The sequence below is a fragment of the Dipodomys merriami genome, unplaced genomic scaffold, assembly GCF_024711535.1.
Source record: "Dipodomys merriami isolate MVZ:Mamm:240054 unplaced genomic scaffold, mDipMer1.0.p SCAF_17, whole genome shotgun sequence".
NCBI classification, from domain to species: Eukaryota; Metazoa; Chordata; class Mammalia; order Rodentia; family Heteromyidae; genus Dipodomys; species Dipodomys merriami.
The window spans coordinates 17,469,679-17,495,093 of NW_027203048.1; the positions used below are offsets into that span (position 1 = coordinate 17,469,679).

Sequence of the window (25,415 nt, forward strand, 5' to 3'; positions counted from 1 at the left end):
AACACCAGCTCCCAGCTGAATGATTATTTAATACCAGATAACTTTTGCAGAATCAAACATTTGAAAGTCACACTTGTATTCACATTTGTAGAGTTCCTGCAGGCAGTGCAGGAACTTGGAGTACACATGACAGTGAAGAGCCTCCTATGTGCTCTAGAAATTCATAGTATCACAAAGGAAACAGGCAGGCAGGAATGACTGAGCATCAGAGCAAATTGATAGGCACCACACTAACACACAGAGGGAGAACTAGGGAAGTTGATTTTGCGTGGGAAGTGACAAAAAAAAAAACCCAGCAGAATATGGGTTCTGAAAGATGGACCGAATGGACAGGGAGAGCTGTGAAAAGCCAATTACTGCATGCATAAATTCTAGGTATACATACAAAACATACCCACATACATCTTTTCACAGATGTTTGGGATAGCAATTGGCCAAACATGGAAACAACCAAACTGTTTGCTAATAAACAGACACACATTCACACAATAAGATGGATACAATACATCCATACAGTAGAATATTGTTTGATAACAAAAACTGAATCAATTACTGATCATGGATGAAACTTGAAAACATACTACTAAATGAAAAGGATCACATGTATTATGATTATTCACAATAGTTTTGATACCTGTCAGCAGGGATTACATGAACATTCTTATAGGCATGTGTGTTACAATAGAGTGGGCGGCTTTGAAAGAATATACTGCTTCATCTTTACTAAATAATATGAAGTTGCTTCCACAAGTAAGTTTATCACTTGTCTTTTTGCAAGTATGTATTTGTCAAAGAGGCTTGTAAGCAATTTAAGGCAAGGAAATACCTTTTTTGGGCCTAGAAACAGCTACTGATTGTTGTAAAGAATATTTTGAGGGTATTAGCCATCTTCAAAATGCAAAAATGAAGCTAGGTAATGTTATATGGTCCCAGTACTTGGGAAGCAAAGACAGGAGGATTGAGAGTTCCAGTCTAGCCTGCACTACAAAGCAAAAATAATAATAATCAGGGGAGCTGGTAGCTCAAGCCTGTAATTCTGTCTGCTCAAGAGGTGGTTTGAAGCTAGACTGGGACAGAAAAGTCAATGAGACTCCTATCTCCAGCTGTAAATGGAAGTGTGGTTGAAGAGGTAGAGCACCAGCTTAGAGTGAAAAAAGCAAGTGCAAGTGTGAGGTCCTGAGCTTATGCCCCACTATCTGCACCAAAAAATAAGGTGGAGGGGAGAAAGAAAAAAGGAAAGTCTAAAAATGTATTTGAAGTTAAAGAAAATCCAAGTTAAAATACAATAATAGAAAGAAAATGAAAATAAAAGATCAGTGCCCATCAATATCCCCTAGCCGATTTTGGCATTAAAGGAAAATTACATATTAGAAATCTGATCTTTTCCCAAAGAAGCCTAATACGTGTTGTTTTTCCTCTTCTCTTCAAAATTCTTCCACTGAGCCAGGGTCTTCAGTATTTCAGATGTGTCAGGTCGTTCCTTTGGGTTTTTTGCTAGTAATTTCTTTAGAAGACTTTTCTGTAATCACAGTTAAGAGTCAATACTAAAGAATAAAACATTGAAATAAGTAAAATTCTGATGATTTTTCAAGTGTTACTTACCTCTTTGCTGTCAAATACATCAGGGAAAATGCCATTCCTTAGATCTTCAAAAATCTGAAAATAAAACACTTACTAGGAACTTGTGAAGAACAAAAACAAAACAGAACAAGGTAATGACTAAGGAGACCTAAATCTAGAATTTTTTTTCTGATCTTTGTAAAAGAATCTAGCTAGAAAACTAACAGAACATCCTTATTACAGCCTCCTGTAACATTTGGTTTTTTGAAACCCTCTATGGTAGCCAGCTTCATCACCCCTGTTTTACTTTATTTTATTATTTTATTTTTATTATCTTGTGTGTGTGTGCATGGTCAGGCATACTTGCACTTGGCACTGTCTCTGAAATTTTTCTCTCAGGACTCTACCACTTGAGCCACAGCTCTACTTCTGGCTTTTTGCTGGCTAATTGGAGGTAATTGTCTCATAGACCTTCCTTCCCAAGCTAGCTTTGAACTGTGCTCTTTAAATCACAATCATTTTAGTAGCTAGAACTACAGGCATGAGCCACCAGTGCCCAGCAGCGCATTCATTTTTATATTCCTTGATTAGTAAAGCATCTACCTTAAAGCAAGCAATGAAATTTTGTGGGAAGACTCAAATTGGAATCTTAGGAAATGTATACATCTTCCAAAGAAGGTCAAAATCTTTGGTCTGTAACAAATAGGTCAACAGAACTTAGTAAGAAAGAAAATTCATATTTTACTTGTAACAAGACATGAATATATTCACATCTTGAAGGATGGCAGAAACTATTTACATGGCACTCAGAAGATAACAATTTTTGCTTGCTAATTATTTCTTTGAGATTGTTTACCTCTATTGTTTCCATAACTGTGGGATACTGGTGAAGAAGTTCAGCAAGAATTAGCCCCAAAGAAAAAATGTCCACTTCTTTTCCATATTCCTTTGAGGAAATCTGAAGAGACCAAAATACAATTACCTTTGTTATTCACCTGATAAAAGTATTTATGCATTCTAAAACCAAAAAAATAATTGAATCATAAATCTTACATCCCATAAAAATGTTTGTTAGCAGGTTCAAATCTATACCACTGAATAGCAGAATCACCTGTATAAATTACTGCTAACATAGGAATTAGCTCAACTTTGAAATAGGATACTAATAATATTGACCACAAAGTTTGACTGCAGGGTTAAATGAGGCACAGCAGGTAAAGTGTTTAAAATAATGACTTGCATGTAAATATTCATAGCATATTTTTTGAATATTGATTTGAAACCTAATGTACATCAACAAGAGAATGGAAAAATATATTGTGGTATAGTCATACAATAAAAGGACTTTACTGCTTACACAAGACAAAACTGAAAGTTCTCCAACAATTAATTACTTTAAATGAAGAAACAAGTACATACTCAATGATTTCATTCATATGAAGTTCAAGATGGTAGTTTGAGAACAAGAAACCTAAAGTATGACACCAGAAATCAGAGCACTGGTGATCTCTGGGTGGTAGGGGGAAGGACTGGCTGGAGAGAGGCCTGAGATAATTTTCTTGAGAAGGCAGCATGCTCATATACTTCCAGTAGGAACTTGTTATTCAAATCACCTTTTGAATGACAATTTGGCTATACTCACCTTATTGGAAATGCATTTTTATTTTATGCAGATGAATTGATCCTAGATTCATGGGATCTATTATAGGTTGAAATATAATTGTCCCACTGTATCTATTCAACCTACAGATTCAGCTCACTGTAAATCAGCTTTGAAAAGAAAATTATATCCATATTGGATGTGAACAGACTCATTTTCCTGTTATTTAGGACTATTTCCTAAAGAACCTATAACGAGCCAGGCACCATTGTGCACACATATAATTCCATCACAAAGGAGTCTGAGGCAGGAGAATCACAATACCAAGAGAATATGCCATACCAACTGAAGGAAGGACAGACTCACGAGACAGCACAAGTAGCTTGGGTTAAAAAAAAAAAAAAAAAGGAAGTAGCTTGGGTTGTACTTGCTTTAAAGTACCTAAACAGTTGAGGAGTAAAAGATAGACTCATTTTGAGAGTTCTAGGGGATGGACCCAAGACTAGAGGCTGAATATGACCTAAAGGTTTTACTATCCCAGTGTTCCTAGTGTGTAGTCCAATCCTAGCTACTCAAGAGGCTGAGATCTCAGGATGAAGATTGAAAGCCAGTCCTGCAGAAGCTCAAGATAAAGCACCAGCTCAAGTCAGAGGGCACCATTCTTGAGCATAGAAGTTGCTAAGCCTAGCTTACATGGCAGTTACATTCACAACATTTACTAAGCATACAGTAGGATGCACATCGAGTATATGCAAATTCTACACAATTTTATAGAAGGGATTAAAATATCGGTGGATTTTGGAATCCCTAGGGTTGGGGGACATGTCTGGAAAGCATGAAGAATATGGAAAAAAATGACATTTGGTCTTGACCACAAAGATAAGATGTATGTAGCATGTCTATAAACATTCAAAGTTGGAAACTAAATAAGTGCTATTTAATAATGCTATGATTGAATAAATTATAACATCTCTCTGCTTTGGAGCACAATACATTTGTTAAAAAGAACATGGCAGGCGGTTGCTAGTGTCTCACACCTGTCATCCTAGCAACTCAGGAGGCTGAGGCTGAGGCCTGAGAATAGTGATACAAACCCAGACCAGTCAGAAAAAGATCTGAGATTCTTATCTAATTAACCACTGAAAGCTGAAAGTGGAGCTGTGGTTCACGTGGTAGAGTGTTCGCCTTAAGCAACAAAAGCTAAGGGTCAGCCATATTGGTCTAGAAATCTAAAACTTATTTTTTTCCCATTAGTACAGGGATAAATGAACTGTATTAAATACGTAAGGTCTTATCTATATGGGTTTGATTACAGAAACTAATTATTCTCTAAACTTAAAAAGAACAAAAAGCCAAGTGTTAGTGTCTAAGCCCTGAGTTCAAGCTCCAGTACTGACACAAAAATAAAAATGAATAAATGAGAGATCAAAATGTAAATAAGCAGAAAGAAAGGGGATCTTACCTGCTCTGGACTCATGTATCGCCTTGTTCCCGTATTTGTTGTTCGTTTTTCATCACTTTTTACAGCTGTTACAAGTCCAAAGTCTCCAATCTTTATGTGTTCTTCATCTACTAAAAATATGTTACCGGGCTTGGGAAAAAATGAAATTTAGATGTATCAGTTGGACAGCTTGTTATCACATGTTTGAATCATCTTCATAATGGCTACTTTTATGTTTACTGGTACCAGGTAACCCAAATTGGGGGATCTAATACTACAAGTCTTTACAATGTCAACTGAAGGAAGAAAGGGAAGACTCTCAAGTGAGACCAGAGGTAGCCTGGGTTTCAGCTACCTCCAGATAACTGAACAGCTGTGGGGTGAAGGACTTCGATTCAATATAGGAGATTCTTATCTCCAATTAACCACCAAAAAGCTGGAAGTGGAGCTATGGCTGAAGTGGTTGAGCACCAGCATTGAGTGAAAAAAAAAGCCATGGAACTGTGCCTAGGCCCTGAGTTCAACTCCCAGTACTAGCACCAAAAAGAAAGAATAGAAAAAGAAAAGCAATGATGCCACATTCATTATAGATAAATGCAGGATTGATGAGGGTACAAATTGTATATACAAGGTATAGGATCAAGAATAGATATCTACTCAGAGCAATGCAGAAAACCCTCTACAAAGGAGCAGCCTGAGGTGAAAACTCACTCCAGAAACCTGATGACCCTCCCCAGAGCTTTCAGTCTAGTTCTTCACAACAAAAAGGGATAAACTCTTAGAGTCTCTCTATAAAGATATTTTAACAGGTAAAGACCATTCTCTGGCAATGTCACCCAAAACTGGTAAGCTGCAAAGTACAAAAGAAAAATGCATGCCCACATTTTCATTCTTTTTTGTTTTCTTTCTCCCCACAAGTGCTGGAGATTGAACTCTGGGCCTCAGAGCTGTCCCTGAGCTTTTCAGCTCAAGGCTAGTGTTCTACCACTTGAGCCACTTGGCTTTCTCTGTGATTAATTGGAGATAGGAGTCTCATGGACTTTCCTGCCTAGGCTGGCCTTGAACCAAGAGCCTCAAATCTCAGCCCTGTGAGTAGCTAGGATTATAGGCATGAGCCATCAGCACCCAGCTTCTTTCTCATCTTCATTCTTATCTGCTCTTACTGTGGCAGAAATAGATAGAAATAATAAATAAAAATTTAAAAAAAGAAAGAAATAGAAATATTGAGGGTAAGGAAGGCTTAATGAGGGCTGGGAATGTGGCTTAGTGGTAGAGTGCTTGCCTAGCATGCATGAAGTCCTGGATTCAGTCCCTCAATATGGCAGGACTGGGGTTTGAACCCCAAGCCTTATGCTTGAATAACATGTCACTAACATTCTTGTTGACCAGCCCTAGACATCTTCTAAGTAATTGCAAGGAATGGGATTAGGGACAAGTACTACACCCATTCAAACCTCAGGAAGATCAGACATTTTTTTCATCCTGATTTGATCAATCACAAATCTAAAATTGGAAAAGAAATTAATAAATTATTTTGAGCAACTAACCAAGTATAGTTCCCTCTTACCTTAAGGTCTCTATGAATTAAGCCTTTTGAATGTATATAAGCAACTCCTGTTACTATTTGTTCAAATAGGTTCAAAGCCATGGTTTTGTCTAATTTGTTCAGTCTTCCTGCTTCAATCCGTTGCTCCAACGTCCCTTTATCACAGAATTCCATTTGGATGAAAAGGCACTTCGTCTTTGATCTGCAGATAAAGTTCACATTATGTTAAAAGAAGCAATAAAAAGTTTAGTTTTAAAAGTTATGCCTCTGGGCTGGAAAAGTAGCTCAGTGGTAGAGTGCTTGCCTTGCATGCATGAGACCCTGGGTTCGATTCCTCAGCAACACATAAGCAGAAAAAGCCACAAGTGGCGCTGTGGCTCAAGTGGTAGAAATATTAGCCTTGAGCTGAAGAGCTGAGGGACAGTGCCCAGGCCCAGAGTTCAGGTCCCACGACTCACAAAAACAACAACAACAACAAAAGAAAGTTGTGTCTTGTCTCTAGAAATCCAAGCCATGCTTCCAAACAGAAATCGAAATATAAAAAAATTTACATCAAAATATGATGAACTATTTTATGAAAATCCTGAGTTCTCAAATATCCCAATTAAACTAAAGATTCTTGAAATGAATAGAGTTGAAATATTAATTACAGTAAAATAAATTTCATTATTATAGGAAGTAATTTGGAAACATTTTAATTCACCCCCAGTCCACTAAGCATCTATTTGATGAAAAGCATAGAACAAACACCTAGGAGAAAATAAATTCGAGGAGGGGGTAACCATGTTTGACAAGAAATGCACTATCAAACCTCTCTGTACATCACCTTGACAATAAAATTAAATTTAAAAAAGGAAAATAACTTTGACATCTGGTATTAGAATCATATAATACAGTAGAAGAAAAAAAAATCTAACAGCAGTATAGAGGCTCTCAGAAAAATACCAACCAATCACTTGCTATGAGATATAAGTTGGAGGACTGCTTTTGCTAACCATGTTCTATATTTTGGTCTGAACTAGGCTGGCTTCAATATTTATTTATTTATTTAAGCAGTATTGGGATTTGAACTCAAGGTTTTGCATTTGTTTGCTGGGCAAGCACTCTTGCAACCCCTTCAGACTTTAATACTAAATTTATATGTTCTAAGCTATATGAGCTAGGAAATAAGAAAAGATAGCCAAGAATTTTTGCTTAAAGCTGAAAAAGTCTTGATAGATGACAGTGACTCATGCCTATAATCACAGCTACTTAGGAGGCCAAGACCTGAGAATCACAGTTCAAAGTGAGCCTGGGCAGAAATATCTGCAAGGCTCTTTTCTTCAATTAACCAGCAGAAAGCCAGAAGTAGAAGTATAGTTGGTGTAGTAGCGCACAAGCCACAAGCGAAAAAGCCAAATAAGAAGCCAGGTGCTGGTGGTTCATGCCTAAAATCCTAGTTACTCAAGAGGCTGAGATCTCAGGATGAAGATTGAAAGCCAGTCCCGCAGAGACTCAAGAGGTAAAGCACCAGCTCAAGTCAGAAAGCACCAATCTTGAGTGAAAAAGCCAAGTAAAAGCAAAAGGCCCCAAGTTCAAGCTCTAGAACTGGTGTATGCAAACACCAAACACACACACAAGAGTATGTGAAATTGAGTTCAAGTCCTTGTATTAGCACCAAAAAAAATACAGGGAAATCTTGTAGGCTGCTAGTTAATAATTCCTGAAACAGAAGACAAAATTTTTCCAGATGGTGACAAGATAGAGATGAAGCTGGAGACAAGAGATGGCTAATGAAGAAGTCTCCAATACAACAAAATTCCAGTGACAGCAATGGCCGTAAGAAATACCTACATGACATTCAAATTCAAATGGCAGATCTCCAAAATCTCCAATTCTTCGGCAGTATCTGAACTGAAAGAAGAGCGATACAAGTGGGGGGTTCTGCTCAGAGACATCCATTTATTTTTACTGTTGACTGCCTCACTACAAGTGAAGTAGTTGAGACCCTTTGACTGCATTGCAACAATCAAGGCCTCAGAGGAGAACAGAGTGTTGGCAGCTGTGTAGAGAGACTTCAGTCATGGAAACATCTACATGGTAAAACATTCTTCACAACACGGTATTGACAACTCACCCTAAACTCAGGTCCCATGTGAAGTCAGGAAAGCTAGTGATTTTTTTAAATTTACTGTTATATTTAAGAAGCTATACAAAGGAATTTCAATTCAACACGTCAGTTTATGATTATAATACACCTTGATCAATATCACCTCTTTTCATAATTTTCCCTTATCAATCTCCCCCCGTAATTCTCTTCTCCCAATCCCCATCCCCTCAATTTTCCTATTCCGTTTTCACATATACATATTAAGTACACATCTCTCTGATGTGATTATTAATGGTGATGTTTGATGGCCCCACCCAGGGCCCACACACTGTAAATGACAGTTTCCTTTCATCCTAAGATGCCTATGGTGAGAATTTTTTTTAACCTACCTGCAAATCCAATTCCCACTCTCCTCAAAGTCATAATCATCTCCGTCCCAGCAACAACAATAATCAACGATATTGGCGTGGTCAAGTTGTGCCAATGCTTTTACTTCACGCTTCACCTTCCTAGAGGAACAGGAACATAAGGATGTCAGGATGAATCCCCAGTAACTACAAAACAGCTCAGGTAACAGGAGAGAACAGTCCACACTCACTTATTAAACATCTCTGTGATTTCCACACCATGCTTTAGAATGGGGCAAAGAGACGTCAAAAGAAAAAAGTGAACAAACTGAACACAAAAAGTGCAGTTGTTCTCTTAATAGCTGATTAAAAGTTACCTTTGCTGAAAGACAGTCTCTTTGGGCCCATTAATTAATTAAATGCAGGAAAAAAAAAAAACCTGTCATCTCTGACTCCGTTTGGTATCTATGTCCTCTGGTCTAAGCATTCCTTCTGTAGTTACCTCAAAATCCAGACTTTTGCTGGTTAGTTAAGCATTTCACGGACTTTCCTGCCTAAGCTGGCTTTGGACCTTGATCATCAAATCTCAGCCTTTTGGGTATCTTAGAATTATAGGTGTGAGCCACCAGTGCCTGCTGAGATAATCCTCCTTGACATCCATTCTCTGTGTGATGAGGAGTTCAGGCCACCTAAGTCTGGTTGACAACCCCAGCTGAACTGCCCGCCCACAGCCGGCATCATCGGTCTTGCGGGCCTTCTTGGATATCCTGCTCAGTCAGGTATTCCGCTAACTCCAGAATGCAAATACACCAAGAGCACCCAGGTGAATTGAATCTAGCTGAGCAGATATATCCACTGGAACAGGAGACAGTCATTTAAGCCACCACATTTGGAACAGCACAATTACCAACTTGCTTTTACTTCATTAAATCAGTTAATCTCTTTGGCCATGTCAGTTTCCTCAACTGTAAAGTATATATATACATCAGCTTTAGATTGGGGAGGGAGGTCACTTTTTTTTTTAAACTCAGTTAAAACCAGAGTTAACATAAGATCATTTCATAATAAGTCAAGTTCCTCTCGATTACATTACAAAAAATGAAGCCGGGTGTCTCATACCTATAATTCTAGTTACTCAAGAGGCTGAGATCTGAAGATAATGGCTCAAAGCCAGCCTGGGCAGGAACATCCATGAGACTCTTATCTTCAATTAAGCATCAAAGAAGCCAGATGTGGAGCTGTGACTCAAATGGTAGAATGCTGGCCTTGAGCAAAAAAACTCAGCGACTGTGCCCAGACCCCAAGATCAAGCCCCAGGACCAAGACAAAGAAAGACAGAGAGAGAGAAAATAAAAATAGAGAAGGACAAAAAGAAATATATGATATACCAATGAAGGAGAGAGAAATATGAAAAAGTATAGAGCACGTTCAACAATCTCTCATTCAAAAAAGTAAAACATTTACTACTTACGGGTCATTATACTTAACACATTTAATTACGTAAGTCTTTTCATCAATTTTGTGCTTCGCTTTGAAAACTCGGCCAAATCCTCCAGCACCAATTTGCTGTATTTCTTCAAAATTCTCGATAAACCTCAAGATAAATACCAGTATTATTCTGAAATGCAGTGCTTGACCTCATGTGACAGGGTCTATATAATAACCATCATTGCCAGCTCCCTCTGATTATTCAGAATCTATTGCTACAGAAACTTTTTTTTTTTTTGGGTCCAGTCATGGGGCCTGAACTCTGGGCCTGGGCGCTGTCCCTCAGGTCTTCAGCTCAAGGCTACCACACTCCACCTCTTGAGCCACAGCACTACTTCCTGTTTTCTGGTTGGTTAATTGGAGATAAGAGTCTCACAACTTTCCTGCCGGGGCTGGCTTTGAATAGCAATCCTCAGATCTCAGCCTCCCAAGTAGCTAAGATTACAGGCATGAGCTACTAGCACCTGGCCGCAGCTCTTCTTTTTTATTTTATTGGGTCCAGTTGTGGGGCCTGAACTCTGGGCCTGGGCGCTGTCCCTCAGGTCTTCAGCTCAAGGCTAGCACTCTACCACTTGAGCTACAGCGCCACTTCCGACTTTTTTCTTTTTGCACATGTGGTGCTGAGGAATGGAACCCAGGGCCTCATGCACATAAGGCAAGCGCTCTACCACTGAGCCACCTTCCCAGCCCTGCCACAGAAACTTTTAAGTCACGGAGTGGTCCTCTTCCATGGACAGCCAACATAGCAGGTGGCTACTGAAGGAAAGCAATTTACTCCTAGGTGTAAGATGTCATGGTTAAAATTTAAAAACAAATCCCTTCACATATAGAAAACTTCACACTGTCGTATCCACAGCTGCCACTGAGCTGCTGAGAGAAAAACAAGCGTATGTTCTGATCTTGCTTCACCTTAGAACTACCATCTTCCTCCTTTCCCTGAAGCCCCACACATTTGAACATTAAGCTCCATCAATTCTTCTTCCAAAAACGTATCACTGGACCCTGCCCATTTATCCCTCTCCTTCATCTTTGTTCCACTTCACACTTTCCTCAGACTACTGTAGTAGCTTGCTAGCTGATACCCCACTTCCTCTCCAACCCTGGCTCCAGTCCATGATCAAGAGCAAACCAGGATGATGGAATCATAGTTCGATCATGTGTCTCCCTTGTCTACACTTGCAATAGCTCACCTTTGCATTCAACAAAATCCAGAAAGTCTATAAAAGACATGTAATATGTCCCCTGTCTCCCTCTGCAGCTTCTTCCCATGGTCTTAAACTTGCTTTCCAAGCACATGGCCTTAGACACATACTGCTTCCTCCTCCTCCTCCTTCTCGTCGTCGTCGTCGTCGTCGTCGTCCTCCTCCTCCTCCTCCTCCTCCTCCTCCTCCTCCTCCTCCTCCTCCTCCTCCTCCTCCTCCTCTTCCTCCTCCTCCTCTTCCTCCATCTCCTCCTCCATCTCCTCCTCTTCATCATCAGTTGTGGGACTTGAACTCAGGCTTGGGTGTTGTCCCTGAGCTTTTGTGCTCAAGGCTAGAGCTCTACCACTTTGAGCCACAGCACCACTTCTGGCTTTCTGGTGGTTAATTGGAGATAAGGGTCTCACAGACTTTCCTACCGTGCTAGGCTTCAAACCAGAATCCTCATATCTCAGTCTCCTGAGTAGCTAGGATCACAGGTGTGGGCCATCAGCACCCAGCACACATTTTGTCTCTTCTACTTTCACCTTCTCATTTGCTCTTCCATTTACCCATCTCCTTTTAGCATCCTTCAGAGAAGCCATACCTCGCCCTTCACATATTGGAGTCCATTTCTTGTCCAGTGATCACTTTTCCTTTAGAGCTCTGTCCATATTTTGTAGTTACAGACTTTTTTTTTTTTTTTTGGTCGGTCGTGGGGCTTGAACTCTGGGCCTGGGCACTGTCCCTCAGCTCTTCAGCTCAAGACGAGCGCTCTACCACTTGAGCTACAGCGCCACTTCCGGTTTTCTGGTGGTTTATTGGAGATAGGAGTCTCACGGTCTCTCCTGCCTGGGCTGGCTTTGAACCGAGATCCTCAGATCTCAGCCTCCTGAGTGGCTAGGATTACAGGTGTGAGCCACCAGCGCCCGGCATTACAGACTTTTTAAATGTAATTATTTAGTAAATGTCAGTTATCCCCAATGTGGAGACCCTAGAGCCCTGTGGGAGCTATGATAAAGTAGAGGCTGTATGAGTGGATGGTGCATGGAGATAAAGTCTGAAGCCATTGGAAAACTATTGGTTTGTGTGTTTGACTACCTTGTGTCTGAATAAAGACATAAGATTCTAAGTATTTGACATTCCACTCTGTTCTTGTCAAAAGACAGGAGGACTGCTGTGTGTACTTATCTTGCTGCTTCCTGCACCTGTCACCTGCCATTTGGAATGTAACTAAAACAGCTACACGTTGACATATAGTCTGTGACCCATAAAAAATGGTGGACTGAGGAGATTCTTGAATTCAATGAAATTCTGTCTGTTAAATTAATTTCCTCATTCTCATGGTGGTATAAGACTGTGACTATTATTTCATGAATAATCCTTTATCTGCCACACTATGTCTGCTGCGTGGAACCAGCACCTGAAGACTCCATGAGAGAACTGGTTTCATCTGTTCCTTCTGCAAATGCAGTTCCCACAAATTGTTAGGTACCTGTTAGATGCAGCATCTAATAAAGTCATGAAATGAAATAAACTTTAAAAATAAGGTAAAATAAAATAGTGCTTAAAATATTTATTTAAAAAACTGGATTTAATGTTCTGCTGTTGCAAATATGTCTCCTACATTTTTGGTGGTGTTTTAAAACCCAAACATGTCATTTACAGGAGCCTTCTTTCAAGTGAAATTTTCTATAGACCTGAAAATTAAGCAGAAACTCTGTGTGTGTGTGTGTGTGTGTGTGTGTGTGTGTGTGTGTGTGTGTGTGAGTGTGTGTGTGTGTGTGTGTACAGTGTAGGTATCAGTATAGAACTCATGGCCTCATGCTTTTTTATTCACTGAAGCTGGGGTTCTACCACTTGAGCTATGCCTCCAGTTCTGGCCTTTCTCTGGGTAATTGGAGATAAGGGTCTCATGTACTTTTCTACATGGGCTGGCTTCAAACTGCAATCCTTAGATCTCAGCCTCCTAAGTAGCAACATTTTTTTCTAAACTTTTTTTCCCCCTAATCACCAGTTTATAAACATATTTGCTTTCAATCAAAAACATGAATGGATGTCTAGAAACTCTCATAAGAACAACAAACTGTGTTTACCATCTTCTATGTGGATTCATCTCAACCTTACTTCTCCAAGAAGTGACAATTCTTTGTGATTTTGATTGTGCTATAGCTATTAAACTGTTCAACTTTTTAAGATCTCCTTAAGAAGCTGTTGAATGAGCAAGTTTATCTTCAAGAATATTCTAGTAAGCAGGATGCTGGTGGCTTACACCTGTAATCCTAGCTACTCAGGAGGCTGAGATCTGAGGATGGCGGTTCAAAGCCAGCATGGGCAGGAAAGTCCGTAAGACTCTTATCTCCAATAAGCCATTCAGAAAACCAGAAGTGGTGCAGTGGCTCAAGTGCTAACTTTGAGCTGAAGCGCTGAGGGACAGCACCCAGGCCCAGAGTTCAAGCTCCATGACCAAAAACAAAAAAATTCTAGTGTATAGTTCCTTCTTACCTGTCGTTTATTGTATACTTGTTTCCTTTTAAAACAGGAGAGTTAAATGAAGGTGCCAAGTGTCTAAAATAAAGACAAGAATGGAAAATTCAAATTAAAGTGAAATCAAACATAACTTGTATAGAGCAGGATTTAAGTCCTGCACTGAGTTCTTTATATTTTGGGTTAACTATTAGAATAATAGGTAGCAAGTTTTAATTTTCTTCTTTATAAAACAATATCCTAATGACTCTTCTCTTTCTTATAAGGATTTTTCATCCCTGTCCTGGTTCCCTTCTTTACTATAACACATTCATTGATGGCCAACCACTTGCCCTTCCCATCTTTCCTCCACACTCACAACGCAAGACCCAGTATATCTTGAGGATCCCTTCCCTAAGCCAATATTCCTTATTGATCATGAGCTAGTTACCTGCCATTAGAAGTTCACAAAGCATCTAAAATGAAACAGATCCAAATTGCTAGCTTCCCTCTAAGCCCCCAAGCTTTCAACTTGCCTAACATCATCAGCGCCATGATTCATGTCTGTATCCTGTCTAAGAAACAGTGTACTTCAAACCTTCCCATCCCTCTCACCAGCTACTGGGCTCCCTCCACTTTCTCAAGTCATGTCTATGCATATTTTACAGTCTTCTTCACACAGATGCCACATCCTTGGCTGTGGGCCCAATGTTTGGCATGCAGATTTGTTTTGTCCGCATGTAAACACCTATATCAGCATGGCTAGCCACTGGTCAAAATATGCTGGTGGATGCCAGTTCATGCTCATTCCTGACCATATTTATACTTCTGCTTTCCTCTTTGGTTAAAGACACCGATCCACCAAAATTTGACCATTTGACCTTTGACCTTTAAAAAAAATTTTAAAACTCAGCCAGTTGCTGGTGGTTCACACCTGTAATCCTTGCTACTCAGGAGGCTGAGATCTAAGGATCATGGTTCAAAGCAAGCAGGGGGGGGAGGGGGAGAGGTGGGGGGGGAGAGCGGGGAGGGGGGAGAGAGTCCGAGAGACTTATTTCCAATTAACCAGAAAACCGGAAGTGGTACACTGGCTGAATATGGTAGAATGCTAGCCTTGATCAAAGAACTCAAGAATAGTGCCCAGGCCTCAAGTTTAAGCCCCAAAACCAACAAAAAAGAAAATAAAAAATATAAAAATAGGGGCTGGGAAGGTGGCTCAGTGGTAGAATGCTTGCCTTGCACGCATGAGGCCCTGGGTTCGATTCCTCAGTACCGCATAAGCAAAAAGAAAAAAGCTGGAAGTGGGGCTGTGGCTCAAGAGGTAGAGCACTAGCCTTGAGCTGAAGAGCTGAGGGACAGCGCCCAGGCTGAGTTCAGGCCCCACGACCGGACCCAAAAATAAAAAATTAAATTAAATTAAAATTAAAAAAATATATATCTAAATAAAAAAATCAAGTCATTACTCTGCCGTCTGAAAATACACTTCTGACTTCCCACTCCAAGTCTACTTGCCCCATCCAAAATAATGTCCTAAACTGTGAATACAACAACATCAGTGTAGGACCTTCTATCAACAGTACATCATGCGCCTAGACTCAAAAGTTCCTCTGTACACAAGATGTCAAGCTTTCAAGTTCTGAAACCCCAATCAAATAAGCATGTGTATTATTCTACAAATACTGAAGACAATAAATAAGGCTGAAAACATAATTCTGAAAGAAAATTAGTCCAAAGCACAATGATACTCACACTTCTTTCTTCTTCTGATGGCTTTTGGGACCATTCTATAACAAAATAAAATTGGAAATAATTTAACTGAAATCATTAAAGCAATTCACCATTTGGTGTGTTTGTTTTTAGACAGGGTCTCCAGGCTAGCCTGGATTTTTCTATGCATCCTGGTTGGCCCAGAACCTGCCATCCTCTGGAATGCTTGAATTATAAGTGTGCCACAGTATGCATCTAATCATATTAATTCTTTAGATGGCCTTGTGGTTATATTTCTTAGTGTGTATGACTAAAAGCTTCATACACAAGTCAGGCACTGGTGGCTCACATTTGTCTTTGCAGCTAGCTACTCAGGAGGCTGAGATCTGAAGATAACAGTTCAAAGCCAACCCATGCAGGCAAATTCATAAGACTCTTGTCTCCAATTAGCCACCAAAAGTCAGAAGTGGAGCTGTGGCGCAAGTGGTAGAGTGCTAATCTAAGTAAAAATAACTCAACACCCAAGCCCTGGCTCAAGCCCTAAGAGCAGCACAGAAAAAAAAAAAAATTTTCATACATGTGTTCATTCTCATCAAGCCTTGGACCAACATTTGCTATTACAAGGTTTAAATTTTGCCAGAATGGTAGCTTTGAAATGGCATCTAATTATTGCTTTAATTTACATTTTATTTTTGCCAGTCCTGGGGATTGAACTCAGGGCCTGGGCACTGTCCCTAAGCTTCTTTTGCTCAAGGCTGCACCCTACTACTTGAGCCACAGCACCACTTCTAGCTTTTTCTGTTTCTGTGGTACTAAGGAATCAAACCCAGGGTTTCTTGCATGCTAGGCAAGCACTCTACCACTAAGCCACATTTCCAGGCCTAATTTGCATTTTCTAGTGAAATTTTAAAAAATGTTCCATGTTTGATGTCCATTACCTCTAAATTGTCTAGTCAGGCAATGTACATTTTTTGACTAGATTGCCTATCTTTCTATTATTGATCGGTATGTTTTTATTAGTATGCATTAACTATACTTTTACACACATGGATACAAATGTATCCCAATCAACCTCACTCTATTACTCAGATGTATATCCCTTCTCTCCTTTGAAACAGGTTTCATTTTTCTATTTTAATGCATGTAAATGAGCTGCTTTGGCCATACTCATCCTCATTCATCTACTTCATTAGTCTGCCCTATTCCCACTGATACCTACCCTCTAAGCAGAGACTGTTCTATGTTCCTAGCTGATTGATTGATACAATAGTTCTTTACAAGCAATGCTTTTGGAACAAATTACTGACTTTTTAAGTTTGATTTTAAATTTAGTTATGATTTAAAACACAATAAATAAAATAAATATTACCCAGTTGTCAAGAGAGAAAACCAATACCACAAGCACATTTAAAAATACCAGGGAGCCGGGCACTGGTTTCTCACACCTGTAATCTTAGCTACTCAGGAGGCTGAGATCTGAGGATCGCGGTTCAAAACCAGCCCAGGCAGGAAAGTCCATGAGACTCTTATCTCCAATAAGCCATCAGAAAAACTGGGAATGGTACTGTGGCTCAAGTGGTAGAGTGCTAACCTTAAGCTGAAGAGCTGAGGGACAGCGCCCAGGCCAGAGTTCAAGCCCCACGACTGACAAAAAAAAAAAAAAAAAAGTACCAGGAAGAGAGCTGGGGTGGTAGACCAGCAGCAGAGTATTCATGAGGCCCCAGGTCCAGTCTCACCAAAGAGGGAAAGGTGAGAGAGAGGAAGGAAAAAAGGGAGAGAAGTAGAGAGAAAGAAGGAAAAACAGAAGAGAAGGAGGGAGGGAGGCATGGAGGATGAAAAGGGAGAAAACAAATGCAAAAATATACCTAGGGCTGGGAAGGTGGCTTAGTGGTAAAGTGCTTGCCTAATATGCATGAAGCTCTGGGTCAGGTTCCTCAGTACCACATAAACAGAAAAGGCCGGAAGTGGCTCTGTGGCTCAAGCGGTAGAGTGCTAGCCTTGAGCAAACAGAAGCTCAAGGACAGTGCCCAGGCCAGCCATGCAGGTCATGTTTTTGTTGTTTTGTGTACCAGTCCAGTCCTCGGGCTTGAACTCAGGGCCTGGGTGCTGAGCCTTTCTGTTTAAAGCTGGTACTCTACTACGTGAACCACAGCTTCACTTCCAGGTTTTTTGATGGTTATTGGAGATAGGAATCTCAGAAACTTTCCTGCCTGGATTGGCTTCAAATTGTGATTCTCAGATCCTCGCCTCCTGAGTAGCTAGGATGACAGATGAACCACTGGGGCCTGGCTATGCATTGTAAACAAAGAATCAAGAATCAAGGAAGCTTAGAGATTAATACAATACCATAGAAGAAGATGCAGAAGTATTTACACTGTTACTCTTGTCACAGCTTCGAGATAAATCTGCTGCGGAGTCACTTTCAGATGGCAGCAATGCATAAGCACTAAAAGAGAATAACTGTTTGTCTATTTTTTAAATTCATAACTTCTTTCTGTAAATTCTCCTTAAAGTGAAAAGTTGTTCTTTCAATTACAATGAACCCTTTTTATTTTTATTTATTGTGTGTGTGTGTGTGTGTGTGTGTGTGTGTGTGTGTGTGTGTGTGTACTGGAGCTTGGAGCTTGAACTCAGGGTGTGTGTGTGTGTGTGTGTGTGTGTGTGTGTGTGTGTGTGTGTGTGTGCGTGTGTGGTGTTGAGGAACTATGCCAAGACTGAATCATGCCAGGCAAACCCTTTATGCCCCACTTCCAGCCCTCTGGCAGCAGTGTGAATAGATGCAGTATCGACTTACGATGTCCTTGTAGAAGAGACATTGGACCAGTCACTAAAATAACCAGGGGACCCTGAGTCATTTTTCTGAAAGAAAAACAATCCTTCTTAGGTTTAAATGCAATTAGCTAACTTCTCAATGGAGGTTCATCACTGGATAGTCCTGGCTACATTTATTTCCCTCAGAGCCACCAAATCCACAGCCATGAACAATTGCAAGATTAGTTGTTTGTTTCTGGTGCTGGTTCTGAGGCTTAAACTCAGGACCTCTCACTCTTAGTTGTCTTCTTTACTCATGGCTGGCACTCTACCACTCAAACCACACCCCTGCTCTGACTTTGTATTGGTTAATTGGAGATTAAGAGTTTCACAGCCTTTTCTTTCCAGGCTGGCTGGGAACAATGATCTTCAGATCTCAGACTCCTGAGGAGCTAGGATTACAGGTGTAAGTCACCTGTGCCCAGATTACTACATTTTTAATGGATGTTTGAACTGGAGTTTAAAAGTGTGTCTATTAGCCGGGCTCCGGTAGCTCACATTATTACACTAGCTACTCAGGAGACTGAGATCTGAGGATCTCGGTTCAAAGCCAGCCGGGGAAGGAAAGTCCATCAGACTCTTATCTCCAATAAACCACTAGAAAACTGGAAGTGGCGCTGTGGCTCAAGTGGTAGAGCCTCACCTTGAGCTGGAGAGCTGAAGGATAGCTCCCAAGCCCAGAGTTCAAGCCCCACGACTGACAAAAAAAAAAAAAAGTGTGTCCATGGCCATAGCTCATTGGTAGGACACAGTGGAAAAATAGGTCATAAGGGCTAGCTTGGCATTGTAGAAACAATACAACCCCAAGTTGACTTCAGAGGGAATTTTTAAATGTGCAAATTAAATTAATTAAAAAATACATACCGGTGAACCTTCTAATACTTTCTTATTGTAAGCAAGCTTTGCAGCCATTTGCTTTGCTTCTTGTTTCGTAGGGCCTGCACCAATAGCATATTCTTGATTTCCAATTTTGCATTTGCAATAAAATCTAGGGGGAAATGATAGCGTATTCAATCAAATATCTCAAGTACAATAAATCTAATGTACTATTTTCTGAGTGTGGATGCGGTGTGGAGGTTCTTAGGGCTAGAACTGGGTGGGCACTGTCCCTAAGCTTTTTTCTGCTCAACGCTAGCACTGTACCTCTTGAGCCACAGCTCTACTTCTGGGTTTTTGCTGGCTAATTAGAGCTAAGAGTCTCACAAACTTTCCTACCCCAGCTGGCTTTGAACTGTGATCCTCATATCTCAGCCTTCTAAGTAGCTAGGATCACAGGCAGGAGCTACTGGCACTCAACGATCTAGCTTATGATTTTTTAACAAAAATTAATATTCACAAAGGCCTTAGGGGAGCACTTATTTATTAGCCAAAATTCTATTATATGTTTTTTTGTTTTGTTTTGCTTTGTTGTGCTGGTTGTGGGGCTTGAACTCAAAGTATGGGTACTATGCCTGAACTTTCTTGCTGAAGGCTGGTATTGGGCTGCACTTTTTTGCTCAAGGCTGGTACTCTACCACTTGAGTCCTCAGGCTTGAGTTTAAGCCCCAATATTGGCACAACTTAAATAAAAATAAAATCTCCCTGTAGACTGATAAATATTTTTGAGAGTTAGACATGGAAATAAGCACTTACACCCAACTAGAAAGGGGGAAAGCCAAACTATATATCACCTTTGAGACCCCAATTCCACGGATATACACGGTTCATAGTGCACAGGAAGATTTTCCTTCTGGGCAATTCTATTGATAAGGCCTATATAATTCCCCGTGGATGAGCCTTCTGAAAGAGAACTAACTCCCTACAAAGAAAAAAACTAGTTTAATATAAAGAACAGCACAGATTTAGCTCTTGTTTCTCTAAGAAAATTATTAAGCAATGTGAGTGTATGTGTGCGTGTGCGTGCATGTGCAGACGCCAGTCCTAGGGCTTGAACTCAAGGCCTGGGTGTTGTCCTTGAGCATTTGTGCTCAAGGCTAGCATTCTACCATTTGAGCCACAGCTCTACTTCTGGCTTTTTGATGGTTAATTGGAAATAAGAGTCTCATAGACTCTCCTGCCCAGTCTGGCTTTGAATCTAGGTCCTCAGATCTCAGCCTCTTGAGTAGCTAAGATTACAGATATGAACTAAACAATTTTAATAAAATTAAATTTTAATAAAATTATAAGCAAGGTGAAAAACAACTTAGATATTATACATTTTCCAATTATATTACCTAGTTAAAATTGTAACTATATACCTTTCCCTACAAGGCAGTGTTTTTAATTAAAAAGTTTTAATTTCTACAAGAAATGTACTCACTACCTTACTTACGTAACTGTAACCCCTCTGTACATCACCTTGACAATAAAATTAAAATTAGAAAAATGTTAATTGATCAATAGAAATTATATGCAGATGATATTTCAAAATAGATACACATTATGAAATGGTGAATGGAGATCATTAACCTCAATCATCTTACATACTTAACCTTTTTTGCAGTGAGAACAGTAACAATCTACTCTCACAAATTTTGAAATATACAGTCCATTAATACACTCATTTTCCTTCTAGAATTCCACTAAAAAATGATACTATGATACTCTCTAGCTGTATTCTTATTCTTTTCCCATCTTCAAGGATACCAGTTATACTTATGTTGCTCTCCATTGCCTACCCATTATCCTTCCTACAAGCACTCTGGTCTCTTTCCCCTTTCCTTTACACTTCCTCAATTAAATGACAGGGACTCCTCCATTCTCATCTTTCCACATCTCAAATTCAGAGTACTGCTGGTACTGAAGCATTGCACGGCAATGGAAAAAGACTGCACATGAATGTGTGAATGGCTGTACTTTATAGAGAATATTATTACAGAGAAACATTATAAAACATTTATGGGTTTCTTTATACTATATATATATATTTTAAGCAGCTACCAACCTTTTTTTCTTTATTAAGTATCTCAACAGCTAATTCGGCAGCAGCATTTTTTGCTTCCTGCTTTGTTTTACCTTCAGCTTTTGGAAATTCTCTCCCATCAATTGTAACTTGATATGTAAATCTGGTGACAAAGACAAGAACCACAAGACATTGGACAATTCATGCATTTATAAGGAGTGGAGTCCAGCAACCATCATCTGCACAACTTGCTTTCAGGGTTTGGACCTATATGTGATATAGAATTGAAGCAGCCCACAAACCAAGACAGCATACCTACTTGAAGCCTGGAGAAGCTTAGACTCTCTTTTTTCTGAAATCATCTGATGCTACTGCTTTACAACAAAAGAACTCTCACAGATATATCTTTAGCAACTTTGCTGTAGAATTAAAGTATTGACCTCAAAACAGTGCCAGAAGAGCTGGGTGCTGGTGGCTCATGTCTGTAATCCTAGCTACTTAGGAGGCTGAAAGCTGAGGATCGCTGTTCAAAGCCAGCCCGGGCAGGAAAGTCTGTGTGACTCTTTTTTTTTTTTTTTTTTTTGCCAGTTGTAGAGCTGGAACTCTGGGCCGGGGCGCTGTCCCTCAGCTCTTTAGCTCAAGGCTAGCGCTCTACCTCTTGAGCCACAGCACCACTTCTGGCTTTTTCTGCTTATGTGGTACTGAGAAATCGAACCCAGGGCCTCATGCATGCAAGGCAGGCACTCTACCACTAAGCCACCTTCCCAGCCCAACTAACCACCAGAAAACCAGAAGTGGTGCTGTGGCTCAAGTGGTAGAGTGCTAGGCTTGAGCTGAAGAGCTCAGGCCCAGAGTTCAAGCCCCATGACCCACAAAAAACAAAAACAAAAACAAAACAAAACAAAAAAACAGTGCCAGAGTTGCCATTTGGTTTCCATTTTTAGGGAATGTAGCCTGTTGGGGTTTTTTTTTGTCGGGGGGAGTGTACTTGACATTGAACTCAGGCCCTCAGACCTGCTAAGCATACATTCTAGCACTGGTCTACAGCTATTGGAACTTGGTGTTGGTAATGGATACTTGCCTTCGAGCATGTGGAGGGCCTGTTACTGACAGTTCATCATACTTCACCTCTATTCCATGCTTCTGACGGTATTTATTAAGTTCTTCCATGAAGAAACCTGGATGATGAAAACTGGCCATGGTTTCCTAGAAGAGACATTTGAATGAGTGACAGTGACAGAAATCATTCCTCATTTTCCCAATCCAGTTTAGGAGCTGACAGGGCAGGGGGAAGTAGTAGTCTCTTGTTTATATGACTCATCTAAGTCCCATACCAATTCTGAGAAAAATTTATTTCAGAACTTTTCTATATCTTTTATGGACTGCACTATCATGCTAACTTCTTCAAAATAATCTCCTTCAAAACTCAACTGGACAGAGAAAAAGGAGGCTCTTTCTTCCATTCTGCTCCCTGCTTCCACTGAACGTCAGTGCAAATTTGTCTATTTGCTGGAGAAGAGAAAAAGTCTACAGGAGCAGAATTAGAATGTTTTGGTGTTGAGAATAAGGTATGGCGAATGTATAATACATGCTGTTTATGAAATCAGAAAGTACTCCACGCCATGGACATTGATTCTCCCATGAAGTCTCCCTAACACTCCCCCTCCTTTGAAATAAATTTTAGGACAATTTACCAAGTGGGTAAATAAAGAGATCACAGATCTCATTGAACTAAGATTGGAGCAATGACTTAAATTACAACTTTTTTTTAAAGGATATACAATCTAAATATAAAGGCCAAAACACTTAGACTGTTACTATAACCGCAAGTCTTTATAATCTTGAATTTGGCACTGGAATCTAAAATATATATGACAGCTAAAAGCACAAGCAACAAAACAAAAATAGATACAGTTGGTTTTGTCAAAACTTAAAAAAATTATAAAAGACAATAGAAATGAAAATAGAAATCCAATCTACAGGATAGACTATCTGTGCCTCACTTATTGGATAAGGGCCTATTAACCGAATATAGAAAAAACTCAACATCAAAATGACCAACAACCCAATTAGAAAATAGGCAAAGAATCAAAGAACTTGAACAGTCATTTCACCAAAGGAACTATATGACTAGCCAGCAAACACATGAAAAAATGGTCATCAACATTAGTTATGAGAGAAATGAAGCTCAAAACCACAGCATCATACTATGTAATACCTATAGTTAAATATATTTCATGGACACCTCAAGACTATGGATAATCAAACAAAAAAAGTGTTGGTAAGCACCAGAGAATTTGTAGCTCTCATACTTACACCATAGGTTGACTATAAAAACCAGTAATATACTGTACATTTTTAAAAGCCATAAGAAGCCGAGGGCTAGTGGCTCACACCTGTAATCCTAGCTACTCAAGAAGCTGAGCTCTGAGGATCATGGTTCAAAGCTCACCTGGGCAGGAAAGTGCATGAGACTCTTATCTCCAATTAACCACCAAAACACTGGAAAAGTGGTGCTGTGGCTCAAAGTGGCAGAGTGCTATCCTTGAGAATATGAAGAGCTCATAACAATGCTTAGGCCCTGAGTTTTAGGCCCCATGACTGACAAATAAATAAATTTAGTTGAATTTTTTTCAACAATGCTATCCAGACAATCAGCAATTTAGTAATACTAGTGTGGCAATCAGCAGAATCTTAGTTCAAGGCCTGTCACCAGTGGTTCACATCTGTGATTCCAGATACCGAGGAGGCTGAGATCTGAGGATCACAGTTGGAAGCCAGCCTGGCAGATAAATCAGAGAGACCCTTATGGTACAAGCAAAATGCCAGGAATTGGAGGTGTGGCTCAAATGGCAGAGCTCCAGGCTTGAACATAAAAATGTAAGGCACCGAGTACAAGTGCTAGTACCAGTAGAGAAAAAGAGACAGAGAAAGACAGAGAGGCTGACAGATGCAGAGAGAAAACTGAAGCACAATACTGGCAATACTGGGAACAGAAAAGGTAGAGTTGGGTTTCTTTTAGAGGCAGGTTGTTCAGTTGGCCTTGGAAGAAGAAAGGTAACAGTGAAGGTTTGGCCTATGCAAGTGTGTGGGTGTTGGGAGGAGATGGGAATGAAGTGGGGGTGCTGGGTTTAACCAGGGTCATCTTGGCCACAGAGTGGATAGGGAATTGGGTTAAACTGGCGCCATCTTGGTGGAGGAAGGTAAAGTCCCACCTCCCAGCTGATGGGCGTGCCTGAATTTCTACAGGCAGGGGTGAGGACTTGGACAATAGGTTACTGGACCTGCCAGTCTTGTGAAGCACCCTGTGACGCTATCCCCTGCACCCGAGCCTATTTAGGTCCAGACCAGCTCAGGCGCCATTAAGCGGTGCTTCATGTCTCCTGTGTCTCCTGTCTCCTGGCTGTCCTCCGGCCACCATGGTGTCCCACGGCGGCAGCTCTCCATTGGATGATCTGGTTTGTTGGTCTTGTTATTCTGCGCTTTCTGACCTCTCCTGCTCACATGGCTCAGTTTTCTGATGGTGTTAAATGTATTTGAGGGGCTGCTGGTCTTTGAGACAGGAGTCCACCGGCAGTGGCCGGCTCTCCAAGAAGGGCTCCCAATTTGACCTCTCAAAATGTGGGCTTCTGTTTTCTCCTTACACCGGCTCTTCCTTACACCTATTGGGAAGAAAGGGCACTGCACCTGCGGGCTGGAGACGCTCCTGGTGCCCGGGCCTGGGTGAGGCCGGAGTGGCGGGGCACTTACTCCTGTGAGCCTTCAACCATTCTAGGTTCCAGGCTCCCGGGCAGGTCCGGGGAGGTCCGGGGCGGGTCCGGCCCGGGTGGCGTCGGGTTCTGACCTAAAGGAGCTCTCTGGTGGCTGGACAAGCCAAGTGGAGAGGGGCGCAGGTGGACAGAGCTTGGCAAACTGGTTAAGTCCCGATCCTCTCCTGACAAGACATTTCTAGCCAGGGATTATTAACCCAATCCCTGGAAGAATCCGACGTCCAAACTTCCCAGCGATCAATCTAAGTCCCTGGCTTAGTCCATGGCTCACTAGAACCTTCCCTGGCTCCCGACAGTTACCAGGCTGATATGCTGATCACCGGGAGGGGACAGCTGTCAGTCCCTACCGTGTTCCACGGCCGGTCCCCAGATCCTGGAGGGAGGAGCTCGGAGGTCGCTCCTGGCGCGGGCCACGCAGGGTTCCCCACTTCTGATGGACGGTCCTGGGCGACCCCGGGGGTCCCCCCGATCGCTGGAGCCGTTACACTAGCTGAAGGCCCGGGTTCCCGCCGGGCCGCTCTGGTTTGCTCT

The 25,415-nt window shown here is 40.9% G+C and overlaps 1 protein-coding gene across 4 annotated transcripts; it reads right to left on the bottom strand.

The window, feature by feature from the left end:
• Positions 1-59: 59 nt before the first annotated feature.
• Positions 60-25,415, bottom strand: Eif2ak2 (eukaryotic translation initiation factor 2 alpha kinase 2). 4 transcript variants are annotated; one of them, XM_070025373.1, is made up of 17 exons: positions 25,232-25,415; positions 22,196-22,320; positions 21,157-21,277; positions 19,904-20,031; positions 19,098-19,221; positions 18,217-18,281; positions 17,796-17,868; positions 15,465-15,499; positions 13,755-13,817; positions 10,055-10,177; positions 8,626-8,745; positions 7,981-8,040; positions 6,169-6,349; positions 4,623-4,751; positions 2,417-2,518; positions 1,603-1,656; positions 60-1,519 (listed from the first exon to the last, which is right to left on the bottom strand). In XM_070025373.1, exons 2-17 carry the CDS (start codon positions 22,312-22,314, stop codon positions 1,397-1,399), a joined length of 1,620 nt encoding a protein of 539 aa, XP_069881474.1. In that variant the 5' UTR covers positions 22,315-22,320; positions 25,232-25,415; the 3' UTR covers positions 60-1,396. The 4 variants fall into 4 exon arrangements, with proteins under 4 accessions (XP_069881474.1, XP_069881473.1, XP_069881476.1 ...); XM_070025372.1 differs by having other exon boundaries at positions 17,769-17,868; XM_070025375.1 differs by lacking the exon at positions 7,981-8,040 and having other exon boundaries at positions 17,769-17,868.

Excerpts from the sequence above, each read along its gene's own strand:
- Eif2ak2 (XM_070025372.1), bottom strand. The coding sequence starts at position 22,314 with ATGGCCAGTTTTCATCATCCAGGTTTCTTCATGGAAGAACTTAATAAA. Across the intron at positions 19,222-19,903 it reads GTGGAATTGGGGTCTCAAAG|ATTTTATTGCAAATGCAAAA; the intron begins GTGATATATAGT and ends ATTTCCCCCTAG. Across the intron at positions 18,282-19,097 it reads AAGTATTAGAAGGTTCACCG|AAAAATGACTCAGGGTCCCC; the intron begins GTATGTATTTTT and ends TTTTTCTTTCAG.